Genomic DNA, 13,967 nt, shown 5'->3' with positions numbered 1-13,967 from the left:
GCTGAGTCTACAGTCCAGGGCGAACGTCTGGGCTGAATTCTGGCGGTCGGGGCGGGGACCTAGGCGAGGCGAGCAACTCGCAAGACCTTGGGAGTGAGGTGTCCTTAAACTCCGCGCCCTAGGCCCCTGCCCTCCTCACCCCGGTGCGTCCTGCTGGGAGTCCCAGGACAGTCGAGCCTGGGTGAATGCTCCCCAAAAGGCAAGCAGGGAAGAGCAGAGGGTCCAGGGCCGACCCTGGAGCTGTCGACTCATAAGGACGGGAGGGAGACTACGCAAAGGGCACTGGAAATGGTGGGAGGGGGTGAGGGGTAAAAGCGGAGCGAGGAAAGGCTCGGAAAGAGGTGAAGACTGGTCTAGGGAAAGAGAGCGAGGTCAGCTCCCGCAGCACGAGGCCGGACAAGAGGCCGCCCGGCGCGCCTGGCTGACGGTCGCCGGTGGCCTTGACAGGAAGGGTCTCAGCAGACAGACAGCCACGCCGGTATCAGGGGCTCGCTGAAGCCCAGGTGTGTGTGCCTGCCTCCGAGGCACATGCAGAGTTTACTGAAACGCGTTTGGGTAAACGAGAGGGTGGCGAGAAGAGGCATGCACATGGACCCCGCTCTTGTGAGGACTTCGGTGGTGAAGGTCAGGAGGGCAAAGTGGGGTTCACATGTCATCACGGGGGAGGCTTGCACATGCGAGGGGAGCGGCAGGGAGCCACGGGGGGCCGGGCCGAGAACGGCGGCTGCGGGTAGTGGCCAGGCCCCTCTGTGTGCGCGCGGGACCGGGCGGCGCCCTTGGCGTGGGCATAGGGCCTGCTGGCCGCTGGTGGAGGCAGAGGCTTCTGTCCACGGCGGGTACTTACTTTTGTGTTCACCGGAAGGATAATACTCCATGAAAGTCATACAGTTTGTGAAAAATTCATCAAAGTTAAAAGTAGGGGGTGGTTTTAAGAAATTAACCTAAATTAAAAAACAGAAAAAGGTTTTGGTTATTCTGAGGGTCGTCTGGAACTCTAAATGTAATTTCTCAACAGAAAGGGCAGGGAGTGTGCTTTTGAATGTCTAGGAGATGATAAACAGAGACGGGCATGCTTAAAAAATGAAGCTCTTTAATTTGGACGTGGTTACATTAAAAACCTCTCCGGTTAGTCATTAGGGTCTCAGTCCTCAGCACAGACGCAGAGGGCCATTCCAGAGGGGGCTAACCCATACACTTTTCCACTCTTAGAATTTCTTTTTTCCTTCATAACATTTTAATTCAAATAAAATCTGGTTAAACTGTACACCTTCTGGTGCCCCAAACGGTATTAGTGTTGTCACCAGTAGGATTCATATCGAGGTCACGAACCCCATGACGGGGTATGCAGAGGACGGACGCCACAACCCCTTTTCTGTGGTATTCTCGTGCCAAAACGTGGAGGACCTCAGTCCGACAATGAGGAAACATCGGGCAAACCCACATGGAGGGTTTTGGGACCTTAGGTGTCAAGGGCCCAAAAGGCAAGGAAAAAAACGAGGAGCTGCTGCTGCAGATTGCGGGGGCCGTGTGGGGGCTCGCGGGGGCCCTGGCCCCGGCGCCGAGGGCAGCAGCGGGAAGGCGGCGGAGCCCCGACGCGGCTTCGCCCGGTGGCCGGGACGGGGCCCACGCGGTTTTCCGGCTCTGGCTACTGCACTCTGGTTAGGGAAGAGGCTAGCTAGCGTGCGGGGCGGCGGGGTGAGGGGGACGTGGAAACTCTCTATAACTTTTGAACTTTTCCGTGAGTCTGAAATTAATCAAAACCACATTTAAAGGCATGAGGGGCGGCTGAGGACGAGGGGACCGGGCGTCGCTGCCGGCCGGCTGGGCCGCGGGGCCCGCGCGTGCGGCGGGGAGGGCCTGCCCCGCCGCCGGCATCTGTGCGGACTCTGTGGTTTCCTCCGTCCGCCGTGCGGGCCCCTCCCTGGTTCGGGGAGCAGCACGGCATCCCCCGCTTCGCCCACTCTCGAAGCACAGTTTCTCTAACTGGCCGTGTGCCCTCCTGGTCGGCCCTCAGTGTTTTCTGCTAGGCAGGGCCACGGGAGCGGTCACCCTCCGTCACTCGGCCGCCCCTGAGCACCTCCCGCCCTCGCCCCGAGGGAGGCGGGTGCGGGGTGGTGCAGGCGAGGGCCAGCGCCAGCCTCGGAGTGACAGTATTCCCTCTGCTCCCGAACGCAGCTGGAGACGCCCCCTCTTTCTCAAGCGAGGACCCTGGACCACAAAAGCCTCGACACCCGAGTCCTGCCCACACACTGCCTCCCGGAGGAGCTGCCCGGACCAAGGCTTTGCAGGTCTGGCCCCCCGGGCCCCACCGAGCGCCCCGTCGGACAGCGTCACGGCCGCGCCTTCCCGGCGGCTTCGGTGACCGGGCCTCTGCACGGACTGGCAGAGCCTTCTGCGAGCGGCGGCATCACACATACCTTAACTGCTCTCTGATCTGGAATCCTCTCAATTTCAACCATGCTCCGGTCACAGAGCTGCCAGCAGTTTGGTGATAGAATGACGTCGTTCATTTGCGCCATGTTCTGTGCAAGGCGCACGTCGTCCACCGCCTGACCGATCACCAGAAAGTAGTCGCGTGTTTCGTCCCCAAAGACCAGCATGGTGATGTGGCCGGCGGCCAGCCCTGGCGACAAGGTTTGCACGAGACGTCCCAGGCTGCTCCCAGCAGCCGCGGTTCCCGGGAGAGCCAGAACCGTGGCGCGACCGAACCTGACTCCTGACGCTTTACGGGGGAACTAGAGCCCGGGCCTTCCCAAACGCCTCTTCTCACAAAGCCAGAAAGCCGGCCACAAATCGTCACCTTTCTGTGACATCTGTCTCCTTAGGTGGTCCACAATTTATTTATACTTAAGGGCGACAGAAAGCAGCTTTAATAATTCCTATTTGGGGAAGATTTGCATTTTATCAGAGATAAACGCAAAAAAGGCTCTACCAGAAAAGAAACCCCCGGTGGCAGACAGAGGGGAAAGGCCAGGACGACAGCAGGCGTCCCGATAGTCAAGTGTCCCCTCCAGTGCGGCCTCTCGCTGTTCACACAATTAACTGGCCACTGGTCTTGCGACAGGGCTGAACCCACGTAGCCACAAGCTGCTCTCTCTCTACTTAATGACACACAATGTGGACAGCAGCGAGACCCGATGACAGTGACGGTAACAACGAAGGCCACTTCCGGAGGGGTCACTACGTGCCAGGTCCTGTCCTAACTACTCGGACTCACTCCCTGTGAGAGCCTCTGAGGCAGATATTAGGATTAGTCTGAAGTCGCTGGACTGCTCGGGGAGGGAGCTAAAGTTCCCGAGGTGAAGACGCGAGGGCGGGGCCGGGCCACTGTGTCCCCGCCCTGCCACCACGGCTCCTCTCCGGGAGGGCTCACCGATCTTGACGCGCACGTCCAGGCCTTCCTCCAGCTCCTGGGCCTCGAACAGCCCGTGGATCTCCAGGCTGCACTTGATCACCACGGTGATGAAGTTCTTCAGCTGCCTGCGCTCCACCTTCCACAGGGCCAGAAGCGCGTCGCCTTGAGGAGACAGAGCCCGCAGGGCCTCAGGGCCTGCCCTGGGGACCAGCCTGTGCCCCAGGACTCTGCGCAGAAACGTCCCCACCCCGGCTCCTGGCCCCCCCGTGTCAGAGCGCGGGCCCCTCAGCACTCCTTTCTTACCCATCCCACCTCGGGGAGACCCCCTACCTGCAAATTTTAAGATGTCTCCTCCAAAAATCAATACCTCTGAGGAAAAAAAGAGAGAGAGAAACGTTAAGTTAAATCAAACTCCGTTTCTCAAAGCTAATAAAAAGAAATCATTCTTCACAAATGGAATAGAAGTCCGGTCAAGAGAATAGCAATTCAGAGAACAGACTCATCCTGAAGATGTCACCCGAGACACGCCACCTAGACCCACCTGAGAGTTTCTGTGGCTGTGGGATGAGCACACCGGGCGGGACCGAGCGCGTGCTCTGTTTCCGTGAAGGGGAAAGGAGGCAGGCAGGAGGCGGGATTTCTGGTGGGGTCTGGGGACAGCTACCCTACTGCCCCGACCAGGGGAGGCTTGGGACTGCAATGCGGTGACGAGCTGGGGCCCGAGGAGCATGACTGAGCGCGGGCCTGACGGGGGGGGGGGGGGGGGCGTGAGAACCGAGAACCGGGTCTTGCTGGTTTAGGCCGTGTGGCGGAGATGGCCATTTTCCCTTCTGATGCTTTATCGCACATGTGCTGAACCCCGTCATGCTGAGCAAGGAGGACTCCGATGCGGGTTCCGCCTCCCAGGAGCATCGGTGCTGCCTGGCGGGTGAGGCGCAGGCCTCGCTAGGGAACCAAGGCCCCGGGGAAGGGCGGGGCCCGGACTTGGCCTCCACAGAGCAAATCCCTCGCTTCCCCACCAGTGGGAATTCACAGCGCCGATGAGCTGGAGGGCAGAGGCTGGGAAGGGGCCCAGACTTTCCGGTCGCCGCTGAGTGCTCCAGGAGCCATTGCAGAGGGACACGTCACCACTGGGTCAGTCGCGAGGCGCCCCCCCGCTCGTCCAGCTGATGCTAGCTAGCTCCCATGGGAGACCGTAGGGCTGAGGGTATTACTACTGCGGTTCTCTCCAAAGTTGGCTCTAAGTCCTTGAACAAATGCGAAACCTTCTTGCCCTCGAGCAGCGTGTATCGGTGGGGCGTGACGACATTCCCTCCCCTGTCCTGCACTACGTTTCGGAAAAGACTGGTTTCATATGCATCCCATGGGGACGACGAAGGGTGCGAAGCCATGGGACCCCTCACACAGAGACCGCGCGCGGACCGCGTCCGCGGCCGGCCCGGGACACTCACTCTCCACTATGGCGCTCATGTAGTGGTTGAGCAGCTCCACCAGCTGCTCGGCCCCTCGGTCCATGTACATGGCTGTGCTGAACTTCTCCGTCATCTCGGTGAAACCTGCGAGAAGCGTGCGGCTCGTTTCCCCTGCGCGTGGGGGAGGCCGCGCTGGCCGGCAGTGGGCCCGGCTTTCCGGGCCGGGCGGGGCCTCTTCTGAACGGCCAGGTGTCATCTGCCCGGCCTCCCCGCTCCGCGGTTACTACCCGGGGGTCAGGAAAAGCGCCAGGCTCCTCCCTGCCCCCCAAAGTTCTCGGCGTGCACAGGGACGGAGGCGACCCCTTCGGCTGCGTATAGAACTTCCCATTTCATCGTGACGGAAGTGCACACACTTCCGAAGCGGTGGTCAGTTTACTGTGAAGGTGTAAACCACGGCCAGGGGCGCCACTTCCTGAGGTCGGTGTCGCCCGGGGTGCGTGTGGGGCTTGGGGCGCTGAGTCTGGGAAGCCGGGGCCGGGACGGCTCCAGTCGTGGGCCGTGACTGGAGACGCTGGGAAGGGTAGGTGACAGGGCCCCCCCCCCCCGCCCCCCGCCGGCTTTCTCTGTGGGACCCTCTGCTGGAACAGCACAGAAGCTGGCAAACCCACCCCCCACTCTGCGCTCAGGCTGGGTGTGAATTCCGACAGGAGTCTGTTCCTCACCCACATTGAACGCCCCTTTTTCGCTTGCCTGAAATATCGACAAACATCAAGACTCCATCGAAATAGTCCATAGAGGGTCGCTCTGGGGAGAAGTCGCCATAGACAATGAGGTCTGGTAAGTGAGCGGCTATTTTGACGATGGCCCGGTCCTCTAACCCCTCTTCCTTTCGCGTGTCCATGTTCAAGGCAAAAGTGCAGGATGTTATGGTCACAGAGAACGGTCCCCGAACAGACCTTGTGGAGAGAAAAGCTGAGAATGGAGAAAACTGACTTACGTCCACTCACTTGCTCTCCTGTCCCCTTTTCTCCGTCTGCTTCGCGCTGACCGGCGACGGCCTCTTTAAGTGGCTGGGTGGCGACAGTGCCTCGGTAGTCACGTCACGCTTCGGAAGGGCCAATTTTCTGTGCGAGGACCCCCCAGGACTAGCCTCCCGGCCTGAGCAGCCGTGGCAGAAGTGAGCGCCCTCGCAAACAGGACGGGGCGAAGGAGGGGCCCGAACGCGCCTGCCCGTTTGCGCAAAGGGGGGGGCCCCCGGCGGCGAGTCCTGTCGTGGTGGAGGGCAGCAGCGATTTGTGCTCGGCCTCACGGCCAAACGTCTCCAGCTCCCCTCCCCCTCCCTTCGGGCCCACCATCTTTTCTCTCTCCTTTTTGACAATTAATAAAAACGTGCAGACATGGGTTTATATGTGTGAATAGTCACATAAAGGCGAATAGCAAAGTGGCATATCATATATAAACAAAAGAGTAAGTGTATTAGGGCACAGTCCTGAATAAATAGAGGGGACATTTTAAAGGCGTGTGAGTGTGTAGGGGTGTGTGTGTGTGTGTGTGTGTGTGTGTAAGGCTTTAAACTGTAAGCAGAAGGAAATGTTGAATTTTTAATTCATTACTCAACTAGTTCTAAGAAAACCAGGATTCCCTAAGGCCTTCCTTTACCTGCCAGAGGCAATTAAACGCTCATGTCTGAAAGTTGTGAAAATCATGCTCCATCACCTTAAAAAGGAACTGCTTCTCTGACTTTTAGGAGTAATCCAAGTTCCTAGAATAGGTGATACAGAAAATAAGAGAATTTTTTTTTCTTTTTTTTTTTTTTACAGAACTATTACTGACCAACAGGGAGGTACCGCTTAGTTACTGCAGCCGTAGGTAGGTCATACTGGAGTACTTGAAAGCAGCATCAGGAAAAAGCGAGACAGTTAACAAGTATCTTAGAATTGAGGAAAGTATTTTTAAAAAATCAGGGGAAACAGCATATTTAACAAACTCTAAGATGCATAGAAATCTCTGCAACGAATGTTAAACATTAGGCATTTCGGCCTTGGCGAGCGGAAATGTTAAGAAGTGGACGAGGGGTGGAAGGGAAGCAGACAGCCCAGCTTTTTAGGAGCAGCGAGCAAGCCACAGCAAGTGCCAGGAACAGTCGATAAATAGGTAAATCGAAAGGTAACTTCAGATCGCAAATTTGATAAGTGCTCTGTGAACTTGTAAGAAAAGTGTGAGAAAATCGAATAACCAGAATGAAGTAGGAAGGAAAAACGCCGAAGAGAGCCCAGAGAGACTCTTCAGCTTTACTGAAAGCAAGGTAATTAATAAAGGAGGAATGAGGAGAAGGGTTAAAAATGATATACTGCACTATTCTTCTTTTGTACCTGCCTTCTCCACTATGGAGAGTCGAAAAGTATAGGAAATGTTGCTAAGGAAGGATTAAAATCCAAGAGAGTAGTGCTAGAGCACCCAGTCATTTAAAATAAATTCAAGTAGCCAGTCCCAAAGCAGCTGTATTCACAAATACTGACCTCGCTGACAGAGGTAATGTCAGTAATCCGAAAAAATAATGGAGAACGAAAGGCGGGCTGGAGAACTGGAGAGGGGCACATTTTCTTCTGAATTTCGAAAGATGAGGCTCTGTGTGGTTTCCAGAAAACACCAACCAGTAAACACGATGTGTCAGTCAGTACAAGCTAGTTTTGCCTCATTAACAAATAAGTCCAAAATCTCAGTGGCTTGAAATAACAAAGGCTTGTTCCTTGTTCATCTGTTACTCGTGTTATATGTCCATCATGGGTTGACTGAGACTCTATTGTTGCCTTCACTTTGGGACCCAGGCTGGGACATTCTGGCTGCCAAGATGGTGGGAAAAGATTCCCTGGGGGCAGACTCATTCTCAAAGCGCTCTCCCAGAAGCGACGTATTTCACTTCCACTCACATAACACTGGCCATAGCAGGTTACGCAGACACATCTAATTTCAAGTAGGCGGGGAAGTGCAATCCCATGGGCAGTGGGTGAGAGCGCACAGCCTCCCTGGCACTGTGCTCAGTAACAGGTGAGCATTTAGATTGGCAAGAGGTGATTAAAAGGAGTCAAAATGTATTCGAAGCTAATTAGTGAACTAGCCTGATTTCCTTTATTGAAGAGTTACTAAACTTTTACATCAAGAGGATGCTACAGACAAGGCATTTGCCTAAACTTCTCACATCCTCGTGGATAAGATCTAAAATTGTTAAGAGTGATCAGAACATAGTTAGCTGGTTAACAGACCTGAAGGGGACTGGTTTTTCTGTCCTGGTGTCCACTCAAGGGGAAGCCTTCACAGGCATGCGAGGGGACTTAGACACAGTTGGAAGGAGAGCAAATGTATTGAATGACACAGTTGAGATCTCAAAATATCTTAATCGACTGAAATAACAATGACATTTCAGATGGATAAATGCAAAGCGCTGTGTTTAGAATACTAACAAAATCAAATGTATACACATACGATGTGGAACACTAGATTTACTACAAATTCAATGCTATCTTTTAAAAAACTCCGATATTGAAGCATAGCATGTAGAAAAAGTGCACAATTCCTAAGTGTGCAGCTTGCTGAATTATTATAGTGAGCAAATCCACGTGATTCCTACTCACTTCAAGAAAGAACATCGCCAGCCCTACAGACGCGCCTTTCACACCATCTCCCAGCTGCTTCTCCCGAAGGTGACCTCTCTCCAGATTTCTAACACAGCCGACCTGTGGGTTGTTTCCAGTCCTAGCCTATCAGGCTTAGTGTTGCGAAGAACATCCCTGACCATGTGCTTGGTGAACAGATGTACGCTTTTTGCTTGAGGATAGAGCTAGGAGTGGACTAGCTGGGGCATAGGACACACACATATACTGAACTTGAGTAGATCCTGCTAGTTTTCCAAAGTGGTTGTACCAATTTACACCCCACAAGCAAGACATAAGAGTTGAGATGCTCTGTGTCCCAGCCAACACTTGCCATCGTCAGACTTTTGACATTTCAGCCACCTTGGTGGGTTCCCTGGTGTTACTGACGAAATTAAGCCTCCCTTCATATGTGTATTGACCATTTGGAAGCAATGCGATCTTAAGGGACATGGCAGTGTTGACATCTGATCCCGTGGATCGAATCCGATCCAGGGCATCGGGGTTCGTTCTGCCTCTTTCATTGGAAGACCGCTGGCCATTGAATGTGAGGAATCACGGGAGAGACTGGAAACGTGAAGTTGGGAGATGATGACATTTGGGGTGAAAATACTAGTTGTCTTCAAACATTCGAACTGAAACGTGAGAGTTAGGAGGCCTAGTCCCCCGGCAAAGTGTAACACGTTTAACAAAATAACTCCCCCGCTGTCTCCTCAGGCGGGGATTGTGTTTGGTCAGCAAGAATATGGGTCATGAGAGGGTTGAGAGGGAGAGGAAAGTCGTTTTCTCCCTTAGTGGAGGGAGCTAATTTATCAAAGGTTGGAGACCTTCAGCAGCGCCGTTTCGGTAGGCACGGACGCCCTGAAGAGGCTTCCGCGGGGGCGCTGAGCAGCCACGCCACGGGGACGGGACGGAGGGGGCAGGGGCAGGGACGGAGGGGGCAGGGACGGAGGGGGCAGGGACAGAGGGGGCAGGGACGGAGGGGGCAGGGCCAGGGACCAGGGACGGAGGGGGCAGGGACGGAGGGGGCAGGGCCAGGGACCAGGGACGGAGGGGGCAGGGACGGAGGGGACAGGGACGGAGACGGGACAGGGACAGAGGGGGCAGGGACGGAGGGGGCAGGGGCAGGGACGGAGGGGGCAGGGACGGAGGGGACAGGGACGGAGACGGGACAGGGACAGAGGGGGCAGGGACGGAGGGGGCAGGGGCAGGGACGGAGGGGGCAGGGACGGAGACGGGACAGGGACGGAGACGGGACAGGGACGGAGGGGGCAGGCGCGGCTCTCCTCTCCCGCCCACCCCCTCACTGGCTGTTTCCTTCTCTTGGGCACCGTGCGTACGACTGCCAGAGTTAGCAATTAAAGTAACAGGACATCTAGTTAAATTTGAGTTTTAAATAAGCAATAATTTTTTTGGTATGTTTCCCAAATAGTGCATTTCCATCTCGCAGTCTGACCGCCAGCCCCTTCGATCTCTGCAGCGCCACACCCTCCTCACGAGCACAGTCCACTGTTTGGCGTTAGTTTTAACACAGTGTGGGAAATGGGTTAGATTTCTCTCCAAAAGGATCGACTAGGATCAGTGCCTAGCAATCACGGGGAGGCCAGATTAAATGACGTAAGGAAGAATGGGCAAACCGGGTGGTCTTAGGAAGTACTGAATTTCCTTCTGTAAACCCATTGGCCTGCCAGGTTGTAGAGGTGGTGTAGTAGAAAGGTGAATTAAACGAATGCTAACCCATTCTGGGTTTAAGTAAGATGATCTGAGGACTTGGACCTATTTTTCTAAGTTTATGATTGTTAGGCAACGGAAGCAGATGCATTTGGAGGTTGCGACGACAAATGTAGAAGAGAAACTAGAATAACAAAATTATTTATGTGCTGAAAGGTAAAGACATCTAAAGTGAATGCCTATGAGTTTTTCTTAAGAACCCCCATAAAAAGATAAAAATTTTGTTTTAGAAGACAGTGTTTTTCAACTTCTGCAACCTCAGAAAATGATGAGTGACAACACATACCAGAGTCATTATAATTTCCTAAGACCTTTTTATGTGAAGCATGTCACCTAGGCCGCCTCACTGAATCCTCGAATCCGCACTGCGGAGCAGGCCTGAATGGGTATCTACCGTTTCACGGGCCAGAAACGAAGCGCAGGTTAGCTCGCTTTAGGCCACACGGCGGCAAAGCCCGGGTCTGTGGGATCTGCGTCCACGCTCTCCTAGCCGTTCCCCGCAACGCCCCGTCTGTGTGTGTTTTGTGACACTGTGGAGACGGTCATGACCTAGACCAAATGCGTGTTTAACGTTAGCGCACTTCTGAGGCACGTCGGTAGTGTCCCCATCGAGTATCTGCAGTCAGGGACAGAGCACCGAGAGGGGCCCTGAGAAGGCGGGAGCATCTGGGCGGAGGCCGCCCAGAAGAGAGCAAGAAGGGGCTAGCGGACAGCACCCCAAAGAGATAGTAACGGTCCCCTGGACGGAGGAGTGTGTCTGGGCTTTCATTCTGCTTGAAGAAAACTCAGCAGAACCCAAAAGGAAAAGGAAGTATCAATCGTATCCACTATCGCTTCTCTAACTGGTTCTAGAAACTTCTAAAAGATTTTTCATCCTATTTTTCACCAATATGTAAAATATGGTTTAATGGGCCCCAAAAAAGTGGCACTCTGAACTTAAAAAGGAAAATGGTCCGTGTCAGGAAACCTCGCCGCAGCACTCCAGCCCGGCAAGTTTTCCTCTGCGCTATTAGGGCACGTAGTGTCTACAAACGTCTGCGTCTCATTTTCTATTTAAATATCCTCGAGTATCTATGGATCTGTTTATGTCTTCCTCTGCACTGTAAGCTTCTCTGTTTTATGGCTCATGTTCTCTCCAGCTTTGTTTCCTCCACGGCAGCCTCCTAGCCCCCCCTTCACACAGTAGGCACTTGCCATTTGATGACTGATAAGTAGGATGTCACGTGAGAAGCTGCAGAAGAGAAGTAAATTAAGACTAAGCTAGAAAGACCAAGCATCCAGGATAAACAGCATGAGACAACATTTATGCCTTCAAGCTTCTAACTTCACTTCCAAGACTGACACAGAGATCTAAGTTGAAACTTGACTCCTAACCCAAGACAAGTCTTTCCCACTTTTAACACCTGGCATCTTCCCAGAGGGCCGCCCTGCGACCATTCTTCCTTCGGAGACGCCTACTTCCACATACCTCCCCCTCCTCCAAGGCCGAGGAAAGCCAGAGCCTCGATCAGGGACTAGATCTTTCGGGAGTGCAGAGAACAGGAAAATGGCCTGGGTGACATTATTCTGAAGACAGCACAGGTACCATGTCTGTGGATAGCTCACCCATAAAATGACAGTTTCATCTAAAAGCCGTTTTCCTGGCCACGCCCTCATCAGCAGCTCATTGTTTCACGTGTGCTATCTAGGCTTCTGATTGGCTGGCACTGCCCTGCCTCCCCTCCCCCGCTAGTCCCAGAGGCCTAGTGCTCATGCCTGGATGGGCTGTTTCGGGTTCCCTTGTCTGTATGTGTGGGGTAAGGGTCAGTGAAATCAGGCAACAGTTGGTAGGTGACTATCATGATGACAAGTATATCTTGAGCAAGCGGACACCCAGTGTTAGTCAATAATGATTTTGGCCTTTCCCGGGGCCTATGAAATTTACCAGTTGCAATGCACTCAGTACTCAGCTTAAGGGATTTTTGTGAGGTAGATATCTGACCTGTCCTGACTGGCCAAGCACATAGTCCCAACCAAACTGACCCCAAGATAACTTGCAATCCCATGTGGCACTGGATGTGAGTTTCTTGACATAATGTGACACTGGCGAAATGTTTTCGGAAGGTGACATATTTTCTAACTGTTCATATGTATATTACAACTACAATGAACATTTAATGACACACATAAAACTGGCATTTAAAAAACTGAACTGAAAAAGCAAGCAAATGTTCTCGAATAAAGCCCAACCTAGTAATTAAATTTACTGTGTGTTTCAAAATGTTGTAAAACGTAGTTGACTTAAAGTAGGGAGAAAAGGGCTCACTTAATTATGTTTCTGAGTGAATTTACCGGTGTTGTGAAAACCAGTCTTAATATAACTAGAATCGTTACCTCATAATTAAACAGACCCCTTGGGGAGAAGCCAGTCTTAACAAATGCCAGAGCTTCCTATTTCTGTGCCATTACGTAAGCAGCTCCCGTGGGAACGGTTTTGCTTTATAGAGAGGGACATGGGCTTTGAGGTCAATCTGTTAACAGTCGACCTTTCACTGTCACTTTAACAACTGGAAAAAGACCGTGTTCACCGTGGAGAAATGGCAGCTCCGATGCACACTGGACCGACACTTCCCTGAACGAATGGCAGCCCGCGAAGACAGTCAGATTAAGCAGTTGCCTCTCACTGAGCAAGCGTTCTCCGCCCTGCCGCTGGGACCCCAACCCACGCAGCTGGTCTCCTGCTTTAACCTGCGAAAACTTTGAGAGTTCCAGTGGTTAATACATCAGAAGGTGTACAAACAGTTAACGTGCTATATCCTTTCCGTAGCTAAATCAAAACTGCTTTGTCTAAGAAAGTACTCTCTGGATCTACCTTCAATTACTAAGCTTATCATTTTCTAAAACTCTCCATTTATTTAACACCCATCATGGACCAGGCACTGATTAAACCATCTCTGAAAATACTAAAGCTGGGAGACAAAGGTTAACAAGGTCTCACGGTTAGTGTGTACGTGGCTGCTGAGCTGAGCCCAGGCCTGGAGACCTGGCACTGAGGAGAGGACGTAATCAATAGGACTTGTTTGAAAATGTGGCTGCAAAATTCAACCCAACTAGGCTGACCAAGTGAGCTGTACTATCTTGAAAGGTATTCTTATCAAGCTCAGTACCTACACTGGAGGACTTCCCGCACATAATTTCTTCTAAGTGTTTGAGAACAGGTGTGAAACTGATCACTGGACCATGTGTCCCAAGAGGTAGCGAGAGTTTTTGATTAGATATGCATTAGGGTCATTTAATTTTTAAGATTCAGTAATGAGATGGATGAGGTTTGGGGCAGAAAGGAAGCATGAGATGGTTTGTCAATGGAACTTCTGAGAAACAAGAGGATTATCTGTGGTTGCATTTAAACGCAACGACTAATTTGACTGGTGGCGGGGGCTGGGGGGGAGGGCTAGGAGGAGTGTCCCGGTCAAGATGGTGGAGTAGAAATATATCATATTCTTTTTAAATAGAAAATATTCTATGGATATAAATAAAAGTGAGAGAGAGAGCGAGCGAGAGAGAGAGAGAGAGACAGAGAGACAGAGAGAGAGAACACCCATATAAGAAAGAGCAGGTTTTAATGAAAAGGAAGTAAAACACCAATTCAAAACATACATTTTCATAAACTTTTTTGTGTCTATGGCATATTTCATCGTAGATGCTTTTCCTAACACACACATATGTATGCACACACGTGCCAAACTAACTTAACAGTGCGACTTATAAAAATAAAGCATGAGAATTTGACCCTGAAGTACATCTCCACTTCTGCTAATGCCAAATCCTCTAGTCCTTCGT

General features: G+C 52.4%; 1 protein-coding gene across 4 annotated transcripts in view; it reads right to left on the bottom strand.

Annotated features, from left to right (window-relative positions):
* Positions 1–9,348, bottom strand: part of ADCY10 (adenylate cyclase 10) — a 44,008-nt gene extending 34,660 nt beyond the window's left edge. Inside the window, exons 1-8 of one of the 4 annotated variants that reach the window (XM_016148579.2) lie at positions 7,287–9,348; positions 6,427–6,529; positions 5,518–5,723; positions 4,807–4,911; positions 3,686–3,724; positions 3,374–3,517; positions 2,418–2,623; positions 845–941 (exon numbers count right to left, since the gene is read on the bottom strand). In XM_016148579.2, coding sequence (XP_016004065.1) covers positions 845–941; positions 2,418–2,623; positions 3,374–3,517; positions 3,686–3,724; positions 4,807–4,911; positions 5,518–5,723; positions 6,427–6,473 — 844 coding nt within the window. In that variant the 5' untranslated portion in view covers positions 6,474–6,529; positions 7,287–9,348. Of the gene's footprint in view, positions 1–844; positions 942–2,417; positions 2,624–3,373; positions 3,518–3,685; positions 3,725–3,896; positions 4,013–4,806; positions 4,912–5,517; positions 5,724–6,426 lie in introns of those variants that run through there. The other 3 variants (XM_016148585.2, XM_016148580.2, XM_016148581.2) reach the window with 3 other exon arrangements.
* Positions 9,349–13,967: the final 4,619 nt, after the last annotated feature.

This window comes from Rousettus aegyptiacus, unplaced genomic scaffold (assembly GCF_014176215.1).
Source record: "Rousettus aegyptiacus isolate mRouAeg1 unplaced genomic scaffold, mRouAeg1.p scaffold_m13_p_17, whole genome shotgun sequence".
NCBI classification, from domain to species: domain Eukaryota; kingdom Metazoa; phylum Chordata; class Mammalia; order Chiroptera; family Pteropodidae; genus Rousettus; species Rousettus aegyptiacus.
Note: the sequence above shows the minus strand (reverse complement) of the source record. Positions and strands in the feature narration are given on the sequence as shown.